Source organism: Clytia hemisphaerica, unplaced genomic scaffold, assembly GCF_902728285.1.
Source record: "Clytia hemisphaerica strain Z4C2 unplaced genomic scaffold, Clytia hemisphaerica genome assembly, whole genome shotgun sequence".
In the NCBI taxonomy this organism is placed as follows: domain Eukaryota; kingdom Metazoa; phylum Cnidaria; class Hydrozoa; order Leptothecata; family Clytiidae; genus Clytia; species Clytia hemisphaerica.
This window is the reverse complement of record NW_027103664.1, coordinates 80864-103800: the sequence shown is the minus strand read 5'-3', so window position 1 is coordinate 103800 and position 22937 is coordinate 80864. Positions and strand designations below refer to the sequence as shown.

Below are 22937 nucleotides of genomic sequence, written 5' to 3'. Positions count from 1 at the left end.
CGGCGGTTTGAAAAATTCGTGATATTCATGACGTAATCTTTTATACGGAAGCACCCGAGATAACCCGGAACTAGTGGCAAAATAACAAAAGACTAGTAGCAAATTTTGCCACTAGTTCCAGATTATTTTGTGTGCTTCCGTTTAAAAGATTACATACATCATGAATATCATGAATAGCCTTAAAAGTAGATTCTTTTCGGCTCCGGCAGTTTGTTGCGCAATGCATCACGGGTTCAGAAGCGTACAATAATGGTAGCTCGTAGCTAGCTCTTCCTTTTGTCAACAAACAGGTTAGGATACACAACTTATAACCTGAGAAATTCAAATCACACCAAACATCATAGACGAACAACAAGTGACAAATCTTTTGAACAAAGTCAAGACTGACATAACAAACACTCTAAAGAATGAGATGAGTGGCCTCAAGTCCACTCTGCAAGAGACAGAAACTAAACTGCAAAGAACAATAGAGAAGCTCTCGAAAAAAACGAAAGCTGATCAAATGTCTTTTAATAAAAAAGGACACGAAGACCAATTCCTTCATGAAACACTAATAGAATACTTAATTGAGGATCCCTTACACCACCTCCAAAAAAACAACATCCCAGCAGCACGAGACAGCCTCAATCAAGGTAAGACGTAAATCAAAGACATGATTAAATGTATTTGTATTGCGGACCGAGATGGGTGGTTTACTGTACCACAGTTTAAATCAGACGAACTAGCCTCTGATGACGAGGAGGAGAAAAAGTTAAAAAAGGCCATCAAAGCTGTCTCAACCATCAGAGATAAACTCAAGAAATCAAAATTTGATCTTCTTCTTCATCTTCTTATTCTACCTCTTCGACACATAGACCTAAGATCTATGATGGCACAAAGACCTTCAAAAACAAAATGGACGACATTGTTTGCTACAATTGCAAGATCACTGGTCATTACATTCAACATTGCCCCTTTGAGAGAGAATTTACCACCAAGGAGCTCCCAAAAAATACCCCAACTTCAATTAGACAATAAGAAAGCATATAGCGCAAAAGGAACAGGAAAATAATGAATAATGAAAGGACAATTTATTCTATCTTACAAACTTTTACAGGATACTTTTCGTGTTTACACTTTTGTCATAGACATAATTTGAGTTGAAGCTTAACCCAAATGATTTTGAATTTTGGTGTTTATTATTTTGTTTTTATTGTTTTTGTGTTATTTTTTTATACGAGAAATTGATTTGTTTTTTTGAAACCCCATAACAACCTTTCACTATTTATTGTTTATTGTTACTTGTAACTGACTAGTCTTGTATACATTTTAAATATAAGTAAAAACAACAGTGTATGTTGATCTGTCTCAATATTTCTCACCATGGTTCACTTTACATCACTCTAATTTGCCTGTACCTATTCCAGTTCATAGTTTTGAAACCTATTAGTGTTCAACCTCCTTTTACATTATCTCAAACTGACACACTATAATGTTTTTCTATTCTTTCTTTCATTCATGTGAACATTACATATTAAATGGAAAAATGATTACAATACATTCGAATGGTGAAGATGTTATCGGACAGAGTATCCTTGCCTGGTTGCAAAATACTCTACCCTTGTTGGTACTCCCTTGTTGGTACTCCCTTGTTGGTACACCCTAGTTGGTACACCCTAGTTGGTACACCCTCGTTGGTACACGATTATCCTTGCCTGGTTGCAAGATGCTCTGCCCTTGTTGGTACACCCTCGTTGGTCTCATTAATGACATGATTATTTGCCCATCCCTCGTTGGTTTGAATTCTGGATCACAAATCACGTTCACTTTCAGGTATTCAAAATCTTTTTATTTATTTTTTCCATTCAGGAGATGTCCTAATCCATCTTCCAGAAAACATTGACCCAAAAACGATCGGGACGCATTCCTTGAGGGCAGGCGGTTCCTCTTCTGCCGCAAACGCTGGAGTATCCGATAGAATGATTTCCAAACATAATCGATGGTCCCTCGGCAATAGTCGAGACAGATACATCAAGGACAGTCACACAAGGCGATTCTCTGTCTCTAGAAAGATGGGACTATAAACACCAAGGATTTTGTTTTACTGTATTTCGTTTCGATTTCGTGTTTGTCTTTGGTTCCTGCTTTACTTTTTTGTTACCTCAGCAGACAAAAAGAGATGTTTCATAAGCTCCACATATTTTGCTTCCAATTAGATCAAATAGCTATCCACCATGATAGCCATAATTTCCGAGTTTTGAGAAGGTGAATTTTTCGTCGTTCAGCAATCGAATTACGATCTACACTACGTTGCTGACTGAATCAGACCGACTAAAGGATTCCTTCGATTCTTTTATTGAATACGAGCCTACAGCGCAATAGAGATCGGAATCGGTGTGAAGCGAAAGGAATAAGATCAAGCATTTAGTAGATATTTCCTACTTTTGATAAGGCAAGACCAATTTAATTTGTTTTTCTATGGGATTGTTTCAAGAATATGGGTCGGTCGGTGAAATTAAAATAAATTTTTCATTATTTAGGGTCCGTAATGTACCTAACATATTTCCTAAAAATATGCGGAATAAAATTGTCCGCCTTTTGATGAAGATCAAAGTAAATTCAAAATAGCGAAATGCATAATTCATCCTAATTTAGATGTTTTGGAATGAATCATCAGCACTTTCACTAATAAAATTATTTCAAATAAACAATCTGCGTATTTTATTGAGACAGAAATTCATTACAATTATTTTCATTTCTATCAAAAATAGACCCTATTTTCGGGCCCGTAGAACGATGAATTAAATTGGTCTCGCCTAATAGAGAAATAATAAATCACAAACATAACATGAAAGAAAACTCATACAATCTACCAAATACTACAGCTACCAAATGAATGCGGACATAAAAATTTAAATTTAAAGAAAAACAACAATGTTTTAAAATTTAGCAACGGCTTTTCGATTAAAAATCATCTTCAGTGCTACAAATGATGTTAAAAATTGGAAATCAAAAAAGTTACAATTTATGTGTTTAAAAGCAATTAAATGTAGTAAAAAACTGGATAAACAAACATGGTAAAATACAAAAGGCAATGCAAAAAGTAATTAAAATAATTGGCTAAGTTACTCCATTTCGGTAAAGAATTAACCGGTTTGAGTCAAGTTGGTCATTTAAAGACGGTCTCTTGAGGGCTATGATAGATGCCTCTAAATTCTTTTGTAAGCCAGTTTTCTCAGGGGCATTAAAGATAACCTTTTAAACGAATTGATGATTAGGGAATTTTCGCAGGTGTTTGGCTGGTTCAGAGTTTCTATCAATGTTTTCATGTTCGCCCCATCTGGTTTTTATTTATTATAAAAATTTACGTTTTGCCTTCTGCCATAATAGTTATTTTTTAATTCTGTTAAAGGATCGCATGACGACCTTCAAAATATATTAATTAACAATCCGCCTTATGGTGGTGCCTCTTCACATTGGAATACCTTAACAAATAATGGCCCATATTAAATTGGTTGGTTAAAGCTTTTCTTTGAATAAATTTTTCGTTGAGAAAAACAACGATTTTTCCCTTTGGTGGTTAAAAAATTAATTTTTGAACAGGTTGATAAAAAATATTAAACAATGTTATCTGTCCGTATGGATTTTGAAGTCCGTGTGACAACACTTGAGCCTTTGTTTTTATGAACATTACTACGTTTTCTTTGATGGTGTGCACAAACGATATTTGATTTATGAGAGTATATATACAATTAGTGTATATCTCATCTTTTTTCATTATTTTTTACAATAAGAAATTTTGGATTCAATCTTTGTTCTGGAAAAATCCGATTCCTTAAAACCCTTTCTGCTGAAAGAATCGGTTGTTCTCACATCGAGTAGCACCCCGTTACCGCCCGGATCAAAAATAAAATTCGTAATCAAAATACTTAAACACGTGACCAGCCTAATAACAAAATGAACTGTGCTGATTGGTTGATTCTAAGCGCCGTAAAACAAAACAAATATGACGTGAAAGAAATGTTCATTGCTGTCTAAATTGATGTTTGTTTACATTACGTTCACTAGGGAGAAGTTTTTCAGATGACCGTATAATTGGTCTCTTGTTTTTCTATATTCTTCCTGCTATGTCTGCTTTGTCTTCTCTGGGGGATGATGTTTAGCTGGTTGTCTAATTGGTCTCTGTTTTATTTCTTCTCGCTCATCTTTGTTATGGTTTATTGTAAATGGAAATGTTTTTATAGCTGTCTATAAAAGTGGGTTTCGTTTTCTCCCTACTGTGTTTATTTATTTTCCCTTTAGGTAGCTGTCTAATTGCTGTCTGTTTTTTGTTGTTGCTGACTTTGCTCATTTGTTTTATTTTTTCTGTAATGATTTATTTTAGCTAGCTGTCCATAATTGGTCTCTATTTTCATAATACTTTTTGCTATATTTACTTTATTTTCCTCTTGAGATATGTTTTTAGCTGGCTGTTTTCTTAATTGGTCTCTATTAATCAATTTTATTTTATCTAGCTAATATGTTGGTTTACTTCTGATCTCTCAAGAGATATTTAGCAGCTGGATCCATGATATAAAAAGGTATGTTTGGAAAAAATAGCAATCACTTGAAATTTTCTTTTGACTTGGAAAGTAACAGCTTTGATGCTCTTCATGAATATCTCTCAACAAAATCATCGTTAATAAGGACATTTACTCTACTTAACTATTTTTTTTCTCATTTCAACATATTAATAAAAATGTATACAAAACGTAAAGCCCCTGCACTAGTCGAACACCACCAAGAAGAAATCTCTCTATACAATTTCAAAGTCCAACAAACGCCAAAAAATCCATCGTTATAACCGGATACGTGGCACATGTGATGACCAGACCATTACAGTACAAGAAAGTGGTATTCAATACATTGATGTTAAAATCCAAACGTCTGCAAGAGACTAGAAAAACCGTCAGAGTGATGCTACTTGGGCTTTCTGTCGAGACATTTCCCAAAGAAAGGCTATCAAATTGAAAAATATAAAAACTGACACTAATCCTACCGGTAAAGACACTTTTTCAATTATAAATCTGGAACCACAGCTGATGAAGAAAAACATAACCCTGATCTTCAGTTTGAACTCAAAACAACAAAAATATCAGAAATAACCATCGCATCTAATCATGTTGATGTCATTACTGAGTTATATTGGAACAACAAACAAGTGTCGAAATCTCAATTTGGAACTGCAGTCAAACATGGTGTTTTAGTAGATGAAACAGGCAGTATAAGAATGTCGGTTTGGCGTGAGAATCTTTTTACTACTATTGAAGAAAAGAAGAAATACAATTTCACAGACTTGTCAACAAAAATGTTGCAGGGACTAAAATTAGATACATCTCACCATTCTGCTATCCAACCGTCCAACAATAATACAGTTTTTCAAGTTCCAGACATGTTAAAACATTCAGATTTAACTCCTTCTCTCTCCCTCTCTCCCTCTCTCTCTCTCTCTCTCTCTGCTCCGATTTATATATCCATCAAGATTTTTGTAGTTACAGTTTTCGTTTCTACATTGCTTTCAGTACGTTTTTATTATTCGTTTTACAAACAGGTATGTCCTTAAAAGTATCGCTTGTTGAAAACCTATTCATGACATGATCCAAGTAATTGCAATCATGTGTAACAATGGAATTATGTTAAAATTCCCTTTTGACCTTCTATTGCTTATAGTACTTAAATACCATGAGTTGAATTGCATATCGCTCCGATGAATGAGAACGTGCTGGTTTGTTGGATTATGCTTGTTTAAAGATTGAAATCCGAAATCGTAATTTAGTCAGTTTACAGCATACAGAGTCTGACAGTAAAAATATTACTATCAGTAAATAAAAATACAATAACTTTTTAATACTTTAAGACAAAATATCATATACACATTTTATAATACTCTTTAATTTGAGCTGGCATTCTTATACTATGGTAAAATTCGCGGTAAAACACCCGGTGCATTAGGAAAATGGGAAAAAAATGCACACAAAATGGTGAAATAAGAACATGTTAAGAACATTGTAGGCTTAAACTGAAAAAGTTTTAACAACATCCGAAGGTTACAAGATTTTTAATTTTCACATTAAAAAAACGTGTATTTTTTGCACTATACTCGAAACCTGCACTGTAAAGGTCCGATTATTAAAGTCAATTATTCGGCCTTCGTTTGGAAACGGAGTTTCTAAAAAATAACCAGCTGCTGGGAAACAGTTATCTTTTTGCAAATATCCTTACTACCCTTCTAGTATCACGGTTCACTAGGCCATAAAATGTACTTAAGTTGTTTTTAACTTGTTTTCAAAAACCTTCAATTTTGGCCCTGTGTTACTTTATTCTGTCCTCTAGCGAATTGATTTGAAGTTTTAAAGCTGTGCACCTTTTCATCATTCAGTCAAGTCCGCGCTGTGCTGAAGGCGCCTAAACGAAAGAGGAGACTTTAAGCTATCCAACGAGCTATGAACGAGCTTCTAAATCCGGAGATATAAGCTGTTAAAGTTTGAACTAGCGATATTTGATCATCCAACTGTAAGTTGTATGAGAAACTCAATAGAATCACTGAATTGAATTATTTCGTTAAATTTCAAAAGGGTACCAAAGTAAGGTTTAAGAAAAAGATTTTCTTTGAGAACCTTGTAGTCGCTGCGATGAAATTCGAAATTCATATGACTCTGCGTGCATTAAACTTTTAGTAAATGTATAAAATACTTTTAAACTAAGGGGAGCCGTCCATATTCATTTGACAACGCCTAACGTCAAATTGACGTTATGGGGGGGGGGGGGGGGTTTTCAAAAGTTCATTTTGACGTTATACGAAATCCAAATGTATACCTTTTTTATAAAAACAGTTCACAAGAGTAGCCACCTTCTATCATATCATATGACATTTCCCGGTTTCATCGACGTCGCCTCTGTATCTCTGATGATTGTTTTCACGAATTTTCACCATTCGGGCTGATCATTACAAAAGCCTAATTCGCAAGAGACAACTCGATTCGAATGTTTTGAAAAATCGTTATCTTGTGAGTTGTGGCGGGGGAAGAGCTCATATCAAAATTTAGAAAAAGAAAACCAGGATTCTCCTAATCCAGTGTTTTGCTCAGTTTTTATTTTGGTAATTAGGATGGGGGTTGTTTTTCTGAAGTTCGTTTTGAAGGAGCTTAACCTCCAAAGCCATTCTTTATTTTATTTTCAAAATACCAAAATTTCTACTAGAGAAACTGTCGTAAATTATGATTACTCTTCTCCTATGTTTTTTAGTTTTTTATTAAAACTGAATGTTAACAAAAACTTATATTGTGAAGAAATTGGAGCTGTGTTTTGCATGTGAATTTTAAAACTTTCAAACCTTTGCTTGAAAGAAAGTAAGTTATCTTTTACAAACAATCGTAATATTTTTCACGAAACTTGTACTAGCCCTCTTCTTATATACACCTATGTCAGAGACTTGTTGAGATCCCTCACCCACAGGAGAAGTCGGTCAAAGAATTTGTCCTCGTTGAGAAAAGTACCCTCAAACTTTCATCAGGTCACTGGGACTGGGGTGTAAACCAGTCAGGGAAATCCCTCATTTGCGGTATACTGCAATTGCGGTAGTGGAATTTTCATCGGGAACTCATTTTACCACAATTTTCCTCTTCAAATTAGTGTATTGCTCACGACAAAACGACATCATTAAAAAGGGCATGGCATATTGAGACCTCGCGAGTGTTCCGACCTGTCATTATAGACGAGTTGAAAAAAACAGAAGCTGCTACCAGAGAGGGCTAATTTTTTGTGCTCTACTTTTACGGACGATCCGGCAAACAACTTTGCCCTCAAACAGATATATCCTCTGCAGTCACTCGAACAGACAAGTCCGTCGAACCACTTTCAAATCTCATCCCACCAATAAACCCACCCACTGAACAAGCGTCGAATTCGACTTCACCAACTTATCGAAAACCCAGATGACTCATACCCAATTAGCTCCTTATTTTTTTAATTCGTGATTCACTTTTGCAAATGATCAATGTTTTGAAGAATCGCTCGTCAGACAACCTCTTGGAAGGAAACAAAACTCTCTGGTCGTCGTCTAAGAAATCTGACAATTTTACTACCGTTTCCTTTCATTGAAAACTTACTTCAGTCAGCCATTTCAGGCTCAAAAGTCGTTTCTGTTGTCAATGGAAAAACCACCCCTGGAGGAAGCTATTCCACTTATCGCAGCTGGATTAATGAGAAAGGTGCAATACCACTTAAAATCACGGGTCGACCAATTGATCTTTACTTCGATAACATTGGAAAAAAAACTATCGTATTACACAAAACTAAAATAGCCTACGTGATTACAACCGATATTCAAATTTCCTTAAAAACGAATGTCAATGACCTTCAAAGAAGACCTGACTTAAAACCGATTCGATTATTCGACGTGAAGAATTCCCACAAGGTAATGAATACGGAAATCGAAAAAGCTTTCGAAAGTTTTGGTATGAATTCGTGAAATCTATTTTCGACTTGATCGACGTTGGTGATAGATATGACAAAAGCATTGACGATAATATCAAGGTAACTAAGCTTTTTAATATAGGCCGAAATCTTTTTACATTGCGTTGCTATTTTTGTCACTACTTTGTTACGACACTACTTTTTTACCTATTATTACGCGTGTGTTTCAAACGGAGTCAGTTTTTTTCTCTTTGTCCTCTTCTTAAAACATATCCAAATTCGAGATTAGAGAAAATTTAGTACCAGCCAAAAAAATTTATTTTGTTCTTTAACAGGAAGCGTGAATGACTTGATTGTGGAAAAACATACGTCAACCTTAAACGTAAATGTACATGCGGAAGTGAGAACATCGTAAAAACCCTCAACGGCAAATCTCCGAAGGTCAAATTGTTAGCCGACATAAACAGCTTCGTAAAGACGAAAAATAACGAAAACAAACCCGAAATCAAAATGGTCGATTCGATTATGTTGAACGAAAACGTAACATTAAAGATGATTGGAAACATCATCGTGACATATGTACTAGCCATCTACTTATTCAAGTAAAATATGTCTTTATAGCCGTTACATTTTCCCGAAGTTTGATTATTTTGATCATCTTTTTAGGTGTTTTTAAATGTTTCTTTTTTTGTAATTGAAATAGTTTAACATTACACCCACTGGGAACCCACCCAATCGAAAAATTAGCCAAAATATTGTCCTCGGTGGAAAATTATACTTCAATCGTTGTCTTCGCTGAAAATAATCAAATCAATTCCGGGTCTGGGGGGGGGGTGTAACATTTTAATGTCATGAATATACTCAAGCAATAGTAGTGAACATTTTTAAAATATATTAATACTCGGCTTCGTTTTTTTTTTCTTGGGGGACGCAGGTGGTGGTCTAGTATATGTAAGCATCGTGCATGTCCAAGTTACACTCTTAACTGCCCTTGGCATAGTGATACCGGCGCATTTCATGTAGTGCCACACTTCAAATTTGGGATATTGGCATCCAAACCATTTCGAAATCCAATCTTTATTTCGCTTAGAGTTCTCAACGATACCACATAGCTGACAAACATTATCATTAGGTCTGATTTTAAAAGGTGATAGCCACTTACAAACCAAATAGACATTGGAATGAGTTTGTCTCTTTAAATAGACGTTTGAATCAGTTTGTCCCTTTAAAAAGACGTTCGAATCAGGATGTCTCGCCCTTTTGAAAAAACGTTCGAACGAGTCTGTCGTAATAAATAGTTACCGTATTACTTCGAATAAACGCCCCCTCGAATAAACGCCCCTCCTGAAAATTGTTCCCTTCACCGCAATTGCGGTATTAATTGCGGTATTAGCAGATAATTGACGTCAAACCTACCTTAGATCTGTTATCTTACATAAGCCACAGATTGGCAAATGCATATATAGATTTTTTCCGTAGATGAAATTCTAGACGAATAAATTATCTTCCTTAAGTTGTAATTTTCGTTAGGCGATAACCGTTTTTATTTGTCGACCAGCGCTATACGCATTTTTTACAGCCTTTTTTTTTCAGGCTAAACAGAAAATCCCACTACCGCAATTGCAGTGTACCACAATTGAGGGATTTCTCTGACTGTAAACAGTGAGAGATTTTTATCGTCAGAAATATTTGAAAATATTATAGATGGGATGCTAGAGATCCCAAAGCCAGATCTCAAAGGTTTTAGGAGGTATAATAGGCTTGAAAGATTAATTCGGGATGTCCTCATCTTCGGAAACTCGCAGCTTGCAAACAGTCTTATTTTCAAAAACGATTCTATGGTTAATTTTTAGCCAATGGCCAAGCAGCTTACCCTATTCGGGGTTGAAAGCAAAGCAAAACCATATTTCGACACGGTTACAAATGACTAGCAGCGTTACATTAATCGGAACTGGCACTTCAACTACAATCGTTATCCCCCCTGCATAACATGCGCCTGCATGGTAAGCCAACCATAGAGTGATTTGTCGCAAATAAAAAACGGGGTGGAAGATGTATTCGATGCCTTATTGAATTTACTGTAGATAGAGCCTTAAGTAATATGCTCCGTCTATGCTATTATCCGGAGTCAAACTTACGGGATTTAATCATCATTCCTTAGGGTCTCGAGATTTATTTTACTGACTTAAAGTTTTTGCCGAAAATAATGAAGCCGTATGAGACGTCGTGTTAGTGGGTCCGTGAATTCCAGTCTTCGTTTTTAATTTTGTGGTGCTAAGAGTTTGCGTACCATGCAACATGCAAACTTTTGCAAAAGTGAGCTCATCGAGGTCGATTTGCATGTTTCCCGGGATTTTTGAAGAAATTAGGCACTAAAGATCTAAAAGCAAGAGTCAAAAAATAGGCTTGTTCTGTTTCCGACATTTTCAGTTTTAGTCAGTCCTGAGTTTAGATTTTTATGTCATAAGTTCGACCGGTTGCTTTGGCTTGCTTTTTGCGAACAAGCATAAACAAGCAAAAGAAGTCACAGAGAAGATATGCTGGATTTTTTATTTGGAATTCTATCAGTTTCAAGAAAAATGATATATAGTAGGGGGAAATTTGTTCGTTTTTTTGAGGTCGCTCGATTTTTTTAGTCAAAGCACTTGTTATACATTTTTGGAAAGCTAAGGGGTATACTCTAGGGGCTGAGTTAGGTCCCGTATGCGCATCGGCGTATAGTCATTTTTTCTTTTGATCATGAAAGTATAGTCCTTGAAGAGTCAGAAAACGTGTGTGGCGTTATTTGGATCAGGCACAAATTTCCATAATGGCGGATTTTAGATTTTCAACCCTTTTTAGTCCTCTTGCTTGAAGAAAATTCTTTTTTGACTTTAAACATAGACATATTATATACCAATCAATCACAAATTTTATGCTGATTAAGAAAAAGGTCAGAATGATGGTCTGAAAATTTCGTTATCTGGAGATATGAAGCACTTTCGATTTCGATTTTTTGAAATGACTACTTTTGGTCCCAGATTTGCGTGGCTGTTACATTTGATTGGCTTACTTAATTTACTTGAAATTTTCGGAGCGTCTTGCCTACCGTTCAAATAATAAAATTCAGGAAAAGTTTTTTTTCTACATGAATTTCGAAATCCATAATGGCGGATTCAAAATTTTCTTTCGTCACATGGGCTCTTAGGCTCTGCTAGTCAAAGAAAAATATTTTTTGAGCTTAAAACCCTGCATATATATACCAATCGATCAGAAATTTTATGCTGATTAAGAAAAAGGCCAGAACCATGGTCTGGAAATTTTGCTATCTCGAGCTATGAAGTACTTTCGTTTTCAAAACTTAGAAAACGTAAGTACTTCGTATCTCTTGATAACGAAATTTTCAGACCATGGTTCTGACCTTTTTCTTAATCAGCATAAAATTTCTGATCGATTGGTATATAATATGCAGGGTTTTAAGCTCAAAAAATATTTTTCTTAGGCTAGCAGAGCCTAAGAGCCCATGTGACGAAAGAAAATTTTGAATCCGCCATTATGGATTTCGAAATTCATGTAGAAAAAAAACTTTTCCTGAATTTTATTATTTGAACGGTAGGCAAGACGCTCCGAAAATTTCAAGTAAATTAAGTAAGCCAATCAAATGTTACAGCCACGCAAATCTGGAACCAAAAGTAGTCATTTCAAAAAATCGAAATCGAAAGTGCTTCCTATCTCCAGATAACGAAATTTTCAGACCATGATTCTGACCTTTTTCTCAATCAGCATAAAATTTGTGATCGATTGGAATATAATATGTCTATGTTTAAAGTCAAAAAAAAATTTTCTTCAAGCAAGAGGGCTAAAAAGGGTTGAAAATCTAAAATCCGCCATTATGGAAATTTGTGCCTGATCCAAATAACGCCACACACGTTTTCTGACTCTTCAATGACTATACTTTCATGATCAAAAGAAAAAATGACTATACGCCGATGTGCATACGAGACCTAACTCAGCCCCTAGAGTAGTAGGGGAATCAAAATAACTTGGGTGCCAATTTTGTTTCGGACACTTCGGTATGATTTTCGGTCAAATACGACGGTCACGGGCAAAAATCATAGGGTGAAAAAAATAATGAAAACGGAGACCTGTTATATATTTTTGGAAAGCTCTCAAAAAATTAAGATTAGTGATATATTGCGAGTATAGGTGATTTCTTTACCTAACTCGAGATTTTAATCCTTAAAAACAGTGTTTTTCAGTGTTTTTCAGCCAGATACAGCTGTTTTGTTCAGTTTTAGCGCTTTCGGAAGCTCAATATCTCGAGTTAGGTACTGAAATCACCTATACTCGCAATATATCACTAATCTTAATTTTTTGAGAGCTTTCCAAAAATATACAACAGGTCTCCGTTTTCTCAAGTTAAATTTTCACTAATTTTTCACCCTATGATTTTTGCCCGAGACTGTTGTATTTGTCCGAGAATCACACCAAAGTGTCCGAAACAAAATTGGCACCTAAGTTATTTTGATTCCCCTACCCCTTAGCTTTCCAAAAATGTATAACAAGTGCTTTGACTAAAAAAATCGAGCGATTTTACAAATTTCCCCCTACTAATAGAGAAATAGGACAGTAAATAATCGAAACCCCAACAACAACAACGAGGACGTTGACAATCAGGAGATTTCTTTGGATAGTTGCTCACTTGGCTTGGTTGAACATTGCATTAGCCATTATCTTTATAAAATCAACCTAACTAAGGACTGATAGCTCGATATTAACAGGATATACATAAAGGGTACAAACACATCAAAGGTAATGCTCCAAGGATGTGGTTGCAGAAAACATTATTTATGGCTTGAAAATTAATGCTAATGGATTCGTTGTTTTTGTAGAACTGAATTCTGAAATTCATAAAAAATTACATATACAAACAATGTGGTGACCCTCAAGATTATTGCAGTCAATCACAGTCTGAATGTTAAACATCATCCAGCATACTGACTGCTTAGAAACTTGACTCTGTTCTGGTTGACGTAGCTAGTTTTAAATTTGGATATGTATTTAACGAGATTGAGCCTTTGGACTGATCAAATTACAACATTTACAGTCAAATGACATTTTTATGGAACTCTTGGAATTCCAGAGTGCAAAATAAATTTCAAAACAGATACAATATTTTTTTGTATCAACAAGAAATTTGTACATAGACATATTTCGAAAACTTATTAGAAAAGAAATCATATCATATCATATCTTTCGTACGTGTTCATCAAGTGAGTCCTGGAGAAACAATGTGACAGAAGAAAATGTTACGATAGAGTGCAACGGTTTGAGTTTTCTGGAAACCTTATTTATTAAGCTGTGCATTTTTCTGATAGTGGTTTTTATAAAGAAAAGCGCGTAATAGCTTTTTTATTTATTTTTCAAAAATTTTTTTCAATAGTGCTGATAGTTTCTCTCAGATATGCTTTCATTTTCTTTATTTTTTTGTATTTTGACCAGTTAAGTCTGATTAGTTTGATAACCAGTAGGTCCATAAAAGTATCGCTTGTTTACTTCCAGGTTCATTACTTGAACTGGTATCCGATGAGCGTTTTTCACCTTTTGATTCCATTTTCCAGTTCTCTTGTTTTGGTTTCTTCTTTCTTCTCTGATGACTTATGAATGATCAAACTGAGAAGGTTAGTGCTTTTATAGATAACCAGAAAATTATTTACTCACTTTAGGCAATGATAGATATGTTAATTACTTTCTGTAGTGCTACTCACTTTCTGTAGGGTTACTCACTTTCTGTAGTGCAGGGTCTCAAAAATGTGCCATCTCTCTCACTACCCTTAAGAAAATAACTGAAGTATGCAGAAGTCTGCATCAAGTATGAGAAATGAAGTATGATTTGTCTCAAATGCATACTCAAAGTTTCAGACTTGATTTAGTATGCATACGTGCATACTTGAGGATGCAGACTTGCATACTTGATTTTGGCAGACTTGCATACTCGATTTCGGCAGACTCGGTATTTTTTAGGCAGACTTGATTTAAGTCTGGCCAAGTCTGATCAAGTCTGCATTTGAGACAAATCATACTTGAAAGTCTGCAACAAAAAATGCATACTTGTGGTCAAGTATGCCAAAATCAATATGATTGCTACTTGGATATCAGACTTGAGCAGATTTGCGAGTTGAAAATAATGGCATACTCAGGCATACTTGGCAAGTCTGCAATGTTCGAATGTATACGAATGATGTTCGTCAGCTCGAATGTACACAAAATGCTCATAAAAGTTTGGAAACTGGGAAAGAAAATCAAGCTTTTTATTTGAAATTACATTTTGTTACTTGTATTCTGAAGCTTGAAAATCAGGTGACATAAATAAAATGAGGTACAAGGTGAAAATTATAACATATATAAACAGCATAGAACAGGTTATGTTGAAAAAATAAATATAATTTACTGACTTTCCTCGTTGTTTGTCGTTTGTATTTCTATAAGTTCCTTTTTAGGTCTCCTCCTTGCCGGTTTTTCTGCAAAATAAAGAAGAGGTACCCGTCACGGTCAACGTTCTACCTACACGTTCTTCTAGCGCGGCGCACTTTCTAGCGCATCGTCGCTGCTTTAGATTTATCTTTCTTGAAGGGCGTTTAGGCGGCAACGGGCGTTTCAATTTTTTTTGATTTGTGTACTTTACAGAATCGCGCTAAGAAAGCGAGTTATTCTCCAGAGTGAATCATTCCGTAAAATAATCAAAATAGAATGTTTATATCGACCCAGTCTACCTCTTAAACGTGATCTCAAAGTCAAATCTTTCTTTTCGGGAGCTCAAGACGCAGAAGTTCAACAAAATGGAGTACATTAATTCCACGATTATCATTACAATCAACAACTTCTAAAGGAGCATACCTGATGCCGGAGGTTTACGTGCTGATCCACATTTCAAGTTTATGACACGATTGATGTCCTCATCTCTACATCCATTGGCTTTCTCACCTTTAGTTGCTGGTGGGATGTAAGGCCACTTCATTTTTGCATAATCTGTGAAACAAGAATGGCACAACCAGCTAAACCTCGAGGTAAATTTTCTTATGAAAGCGGATTTACCTGACATTGACCATCTCCATCGATTACTTAAGCAGACCTCCTCCAGCACAAAAAATCATTAAATCTGAATGACTTACAGTAAATGATTTCAGCTTCTCATTTCTCTATAAAACTCAATATCGTAAGCCTAAAGTTGTCTGAAGCATCATCATAAAAATTTAACTTACTTTTCAAATCAGCTATTAGCGTGGGGTTGAGTGGAGGTCTTTGATTACCAGTCTTTCTATCCATGGACCCCATTGCACATGACCTATTGTGAGAGTTTTCATTGTAGTAAAAACTTAGAAATCTTATCATTGCATTACATCGCAATCACAAATAACTTGTGTTCGAGTGTTATTATTTGCGTGCCCTCATGGGTCTCTTGGTTCGTGCCCTTGCCGGTGGGTCTCAAGCCATTGTGGTTCTCGTGGCTTTGTGGGTCCAAAAAAAATTTCCTTGGGTATTTCGTGGGTGCAGAAATATATTACGTGGGTCCAAAAAAAAATTTGTGGGTCCTAAACAACTACGTGGGTATCTCCTGGGTCCAAAAAAATTATGTGAGTCCTTATAATTTGACATTTCATTTTTACGAATTAAAAAAACAGCGGCAATCACAAATATCTTCGTTTTGAGTCCCCCGGCTGACTCTCAAATATTTAGTCCAGACGTAATTAACCGAACCAATCGAACGGTATTTTTAATCGAACTTTGTTGGTCGATTAATGTTCGGCTAAGTTCGGTTGTCGAACTTTAATAGAATACTCACAAATTTCTCAAAATACAAAGGGGCCGTCCACGGTGGTACCCAAAGAAGGTCATTTTTTTATTGTCGAATTTGTCGAACATTTCTCGTTGTTAAACTATGTCGAACTTAATATGTTTTGTCGAACTTAATCGAATACTCACAATTTTAGCGACTTTTGAAAAGTTCGATTAAAGAATTTAATCGAACTTTTGTCGTTCGATTAAGTTCGACAAAGTTCGATTAGCTCGGTAATTGAACTGTTCGATTGATTACGTCTGGTTTAGTAGAATTGAGTCGACGAAGCGGTAAATTTGTCAGACTTTTTCTGTCAATGACCTTTCCTTCGTTCAAAAAATTATTATTGCCGATTTTTTGCGAACAATTTCTAGCGCATTCGCAGCATTTTGACTTTTTTTATCATTACATGCACCATTTTGGGGTCGGAGGTCACAGTGTTCAAAGGTCTGGGTTTAACCACCCATCACACGCTGTTGATTTGGCTGCTGGCTGGCTGGCAGTTTCCTCCAAAATGGAAACTCGTAAATTTTTACGACCGACCGACCAACTCACTTTTTAGACTCAACGAGGACGCGAAATGAAGATATTTGTGATTGCCGCCTAAACGAACCTAACCAATAGCGCCTGATCTAAATTTGGTTTTATTATCTTCATCCCGAGGCTTTTTCTTTCTACAATTTAATTAAGTAGAATTATACCGCAGATTTTTTTCATCTGTGTATGGAGGCTGTAATTTATTTGTGATTGTGGCTTTATAAAATAAAAAAGTATTTTATGTTTTCACACTTTTGAGGAAATAAATTAATATGTCCAATGACTAAACTGAAAATCAAGAAATTTACCTTGCTAATTCTTCTTTGGTGAATAGGATGTCCAGAATTTCATTGAGGAAAGGTCGCCATTTAGTAAGGTTCGAAGACTGGATCTGTAACCTTTTCATGTCATCTGGTGTCAAAATAATGTGTGGAGCAAATTCATTCAATTGTTTAAACTGTAATAGAAAATAAGTGTTGATTTATTAAAGCATCAGGAATTTCCTCAGCATTAAATTTTTGTACGCAAAATTGTTTAAAAATGGTAATTTGACACTTCAGCTTAAGCAAGATTTTAGCATTTTTTTTAGCATTTACTTGTACAATTGGAAAATACGCATGAACTTATTATTTTTGCAAATCAACATAAAAATGAAAAATGGCCACATGAAAATTGCAAAAATTAATCCACTTAAGGTATAGGGATGTACTATTTTCATTTTTGATTGAAAAGTGAATAAATAACTTACCTTTGCCCCTATTGACTGGGGACTTTTAGAAGAAAGTTGCTTTGGAGCGGAATATGCAGGCTGCTATAAAATAAGTTTTTAGGTGCTGAAATGATTTGATCTTAGCGCCTGATTTCATTGAAATAGAAAACCTTGGCCTAATTTTTATGGATTTTTACTGCTTGTTTATATTGGCTCCTTTTTGAATTAATAGAGTTAACAAAGTTCTACAATGTTCTCTTACCTCTACTACCGAGGGGGTTGTTTTTCGGATCATTTTTGGCTTGTTTACCATACTAGGTCTTGGCGTTGACGTCTTATTGGAATACTAGGAAAAATGAAATAATTCCTAAATGTTTAACCTTTCTCATCTGATTTTTAAAGACCTTTCACATATGACCATTAAAATATTAGAATACAATACTTAATGAAATAAGTGCAAAAACAGGACATTGGGTTTAATACTGATAATAAACATTATCATACCAAATTAGAATCGGGCAGTTCTTCATGTCCATGGTCTGATTCTTGACTAACTTCAACATACTGAAATTAAATTGACATTGTCAACTATATACAATTTTCCACTTTTATGTGATACAGTGCCAAAGAAGCAGGGTTGGAATTAGGTTTTGAAAACGAAATATTTAAATGGATGCAGTCTCGTCATATTGCCGATAATAGATAATGCATTAGATTCAACTTTGTCCCAATAACTGCTTAATGTATTTCATTTGTACAAAAAATTTCTTTAATTTAGATTTTAACTCACTGGGTTGTCACTTTCTGCATGGTGCGTAATTTCTGCGAGTGATGTCAGGATATCAGGAACCAACTTCTTAATGCAATTCAATTGTTTATCTAATCAATGGAATATGGAATATTTTCATCAAAAAGTAAGGAATTTTATTATTTTTTTAACATATTAATTTGGAAGCAATTCTGAATGTCATCTCTACTATATCTCCTTGTGTCTTGTTTGGTTACGTAAAAAACTATTTTGAGTACATAAAGGAGACATTTTGACAGGAATTTAATTTGGCAGATGGCTGAAAAAGTTTTTTCAGAGGGAAATTTAATTTGGCAGTTAACTTGAAAAATCAAATTTGGTGGTCAAAGGAAATGGCACTTATCTTCCTTTGATGTACTGTCACTCTGTCTAAAGTCAAAGTTACCTTTCTGTTTAAGTTTTTCTTTCAACTCTCTCAACTCCTTGTTTGTTGCAAGACATTTGCTACAAGACACTGTTAAAGAAACGAGTTAAGAATATTTTTTTTGTAAATAAGTAAATGGAAGGGCTCAAAATAACAGTTGGGCATCAGACATTGTCCGACCCAAAAATTATAATTTTCAAGCTAAAGCAACCCTGATCGGACATTTTGTCCGGCCCACTTGGAATCGTTATTTCGAGGCTTGAAATGGCAAAGGAAAATTGATGGTAATGGATTTAGTTTAGGCAAATTTTATAGAAACAGTAAAGCCTTTATGGATACTTTTGTTACATTCTTAACAATGATTTTTACAAGTCAAGCTTTTTGATGATACATACCTTTTTTTGCTTCCATATGGTGATAAACAGGTGATCTTTCTGAAAAGTGAAATAACTTATATCACTGACTATTTTGACAACATTTAAATCAATTAAGAGTAAAGGGTCTCAAAAAACACTCCCACATTGAAAAGTTTTGGTTGGATAAGTATTTACCTCAAAAGCTTTTTTTTTTTTGAAAGAAAACTTTAACATACCTTGAACAGAATCAGAATTTGGTAGTTTGAGAGGAGCTGGCGAAAGATCCCTGCTTCCTAAAATAAAAAATATAATTGATATATTGAAAATTTTGAGGAGTGAATAAAAACACCATGTACACAAATTAAAGCACTTCAGTATTCAATGCCTACATATATTCTGATCTGAGACGATTTTCTCTATGAAAATATATCGGTTTGAATAGCATCAATTTTGTAACTCTTCTTTTGAACAATGGGATGTTCCTGTTAACAGGAACATCCCATTGTTCAAAAGAAGAGTTCTGTTGGATCTTTTTAATTGCTCCTAAATTTCATATCAGGACAGTGTTTTGCTATTGTTGATTATGCTGAAATAAATGTGAATATGAATATGAAAGAATTATAATAACATCTTACTCTGAGCTTCAGTATATTCCTGGTGATTTCGGAAGGGTGGAGTTGCTTGGTTAGGTCTGAAAGTTGCTTGGTTAGGTCTGAAAGTTGCTTGGTTAGGTCTGAAAGTTGTTTGTTTATCTATTTGTGGCTGTTGTACTAGTTTTGGTGGTGGTGTTTTAATTTGTGTCAATTCTTGTAGTGGTGAAATATTGAATTGGGAATGTTGATATGATGGCTGGTACTGTTTAGGTGGTTGAAATTTCGTGTTTTGCTGTTGGTCTGCATTGCTTTTGGTTATTTCAAAGTCTGTGAAAATAGTTTATTTCATTAAGTTAACTTTCAACATTTTAAATTGATTTTATATTGAAATCATTATATTCTTGTTCTCCAATTATATTGTACTGGTGAGCTACATAATGTAAAAAGTCTGTGTCAAACATCCAAATTACACCAAAACAAAAAATCCGAGGGGTGCGTGCAGTATTATTTCATTCAAATATCAAAAGTTACCTTCAGAATCATTCATGTCATTAACTTGATAGTTAATGTCGTCCATGTCAACAAATTTATCTAACAAATCTCCACTTAGATTTATTTTGATTGATGCTTCTGTAGAAAAAGAAAACTGTTTCAAAAATGTGAAATTTCAAATAAGTTGTATAAAATGGCTAATGAGGTTTTCTTTGTATTAATTAAAAATTTGAGCTATTTAGTATAGATTTACTTTCTAACCTCTGATAAGTTAATTATACCTTTCTTTTCCAGAATTTCTTGTGCAAGCATCTTCGTTGTTTTTGCCTTTGCCTGCTTGGTTTGGTTGTCTTTGGCTAAGATTTAAGAAAAAGTAATGAATGGGATGGGGATAGAGAATTAACAATTTTCTTGCACAAATACTAAAATACTTGCACAGAGACTTAAGTTCTTAATGATCATAACGTAGGAATTCTTCATGTACCTTTTTGTTTTTGAGCTGTTATGGCTTCAACGTCACCTGTTAAAAAAAATTGATAAAAATTTTCTTGCCAATCCTTCTACTTTAAAAGGATCAAATTATGTGGTTGTTATCTACAAAAGGTGTTATCTGCGAGTTGTTTACAAATAAGTCAAAACATGTCGAAAACTTACATTAAAAAATGTTTTAAAACTTTGCTGATGAGTTTAACCGCAAAATTTAATTCCAAAAAAAATTTATCCCATTAAAGTATAAGGTGCTAGCACAATTAGACATTTATTGTGTACTTAACAGAAATAATTTCATTTTTATTTAAAGGAAACAAATTGATGGAACCTGGTTCATTGGTGAGATTTTCTACTTCAATGCCAGCTTGCTTCTTTCTTCCATCGACTTGTTGTTTGAATTCATCTAGAGATAGAGGTAATAGAATTATGTTAAACTAATACAATATTGACTGATTGGTGAGCGCTATTCTGGGAAATTTATCCAAGGTTAAGTAACAAGTCTGTATTGATCGAGGGGGGGGGGCATTTCGCAGAACAGTCCGAAAAATTTGGTAGTATTGTATCTTTTAAACAATTCCTTCAGCTTCAATTGATTTGTCTTAATTCGTTCAAAAAAAATGGAGGAAAAAAATTACCACTATTGCACTTTTGCTTCTTTTTCTTTGGTTTGGTTGTCTTTCCTGAAATATACAGTTTTACTGAAATTTAGTACCAGAAATGCCTACAATTATCTGCAACTGATTAAAGCTAGACGAAAGTATCAAAATAGTTATAAAGTCAATTTAATCTCCATACATCTTTGAAAAACTTTGCTTCAATTGGAATTAATATTAGTAAATTCCCATCGTTCAACATTAGGCCAAAATTCCACTGTATCATCATAGAAGAAGCCTCTTCCTGGAACTGGCATGAGAAGTCTACTTCCTGTTCTTATACATATCTTTAAATTATTTATAGGATACCTTCTTGTCTTGGATTATGACTTGCAGCAACATCGGATTCGTTGAGCATCTCAAGACTATCTTCCGAAATTGGAATATCTTCTGAAATTGGAAGAGGTATTTGTATTTGATTTATTGATTATGAAATAAAGTGCTTATGAGACCTGGAAATTAAATTGGTTAGGTAAAATATTTTACGGATTGTCAAGAGTATTTTTTGATATTTTTATCCGATTTCGTCTTTCTGAGATTTTCAAAGCTCTTATGATAATAGTTTCTTTATTTTTTATTTTCAGGATAAACGGCCTCAACATATCTGTTTATTCGTATGGAAAGACCTTCGTTCGTCTCAACAGTAAACATTTTACCTATGATGGTCTCAGCATTTTTTGATGCTATATATTAAAGCTATACACCGTTGGAAAGGTATTTGTGAGGAGAAAGATGGAATAGGTTTCAATTTTTTGAAATTTGAAAAATGAAAAACAAGATGAAATTAAATTTTTTTCTATTGGTTCAAAACCATTTTTTACTGTATGGTTGAATAAAGTTACAGCCCTTTGAAGTATGTTTATTTCAATTACAAATGACCTACTTGACAGTGTAATTTTTTTTAAAGATAGATACGAAAATCTTAACACAGGTTTGAAATCAACAAGGTTTGAAACCAACAAGGTTTAAATATTCTTAAAACTCATGAAATTTTAAAGAAAATAATTTTTTTTTCATCTTCATTTCCAATCTAATTTTTTTTTTAATTCACTACTTAATTCTCCTTGAAAACATCTTTACAACGGTGTATATATTTTTGATTGGGAGGTAAAGTGTCCACAGTATTTTTGAAACACTTAAAAACAACTCCCTTCAAAAACTGAACTTAGTTATTCAAACAATGATTTGTACTGCTTTAAGAAATTGCCTCGAAATAAAAAATATGATGTTCAATCAAACCTGTTATCGTTCTTTTTCTCTTCTTGATTTCCATAAGGATGGCTTCATAATATTGGTCGGTGTGGGGGTATAAAAAGTTGTAGTGGCGCAGTTCAACCAAATTTTCTGAATGTAGCTCCTCGCCGGTAACTAAGCATTTTGGCTTCAGCCTTGAAAAGGGTAGTGTCTGCTGCATCCTTTTACCATTACTCTCCTCGATGGTGTACAAAATTTTGAGCAATGGCCCAGTGTCCTCTCCTAAAAGAATTAATCTATTATTTAGTGCTGACCATGTTAAAGGAAAAATCTATGCCTTTTCGCGAAGACCAGATTTAACAAATCTATTTCACCGGATCAAAAGTCGAAAAATTATTAGCTCTTCAGTAGATATGAGCGATTTAAAATTACAATCATCTTACCGATATTGTCAGCGAGTTTGGCTGAGGGTTTCCTTTCTCTTTGTGTACGA

The 22937-nt window shown here is 34.5% G+C and overlaps 1 protein-coding gene and 1 long non-coding RNA gene across 2 annotated transcripts; one reads left to right on the top strand and one right to left on the bottom strand.

Annotated features, from left to right (window-relative positions):
• Window positions 1–14859: 14859 nt before the first annotated feature.
• Window positions 14860–17504, bottom strand: LOC136803284 (uncharacterized). Its single transcript, XM_067060006.1, has 5 exons — window positions 17496–17504; window positions 17095–17243; window positions 15675–15757; window positions 15310–15441; window positions 14860–14933 (listed from the first exon to the last, which is right to left on the bottom strand). Exons 1-5 carry the CDS (start codon window positions 17502–17504, stop codon window positions 14860–14862), a joined length of 447 nt encoding a protein of 148 aa, XP_066916107.1.
• Window positions 17505–18280: 776 nt separating this feature from the next.
• Window positions 18281–21595, top strand: LOC136803289 (uncharacterized). The gene is made up of 3 exons (XR_010846126.1): window positions 18281–18409; window positions 20908–21012; window positions 21555–21595. It is a non-coding gene; the product is annotated as an uncharacterized lncRNA (long non-coding RNA).
• The last annotated feature ends 1342 nt before the right edge of the window (window positions 21596–22937 follow it).

Coding starts and splice junctions, on each gene's coding strand:
- LOC136803284 (XM_067060006.1), bottom strand. Junction 15,758..17,094: donor ACCAAAGAAGAATTAGCAAG/GTAAATTTCTTG, acceptor CTCTCACAATAG/GTCATGTGCAATGGGGTCCA. Junction 14,934..15,309: donor ACGTAAACCTCCGGCATCAG/GTATGCTCCTTT, acceptor TTTATTTTGCAG/AAAAACCGGCAAGGAGGAGA.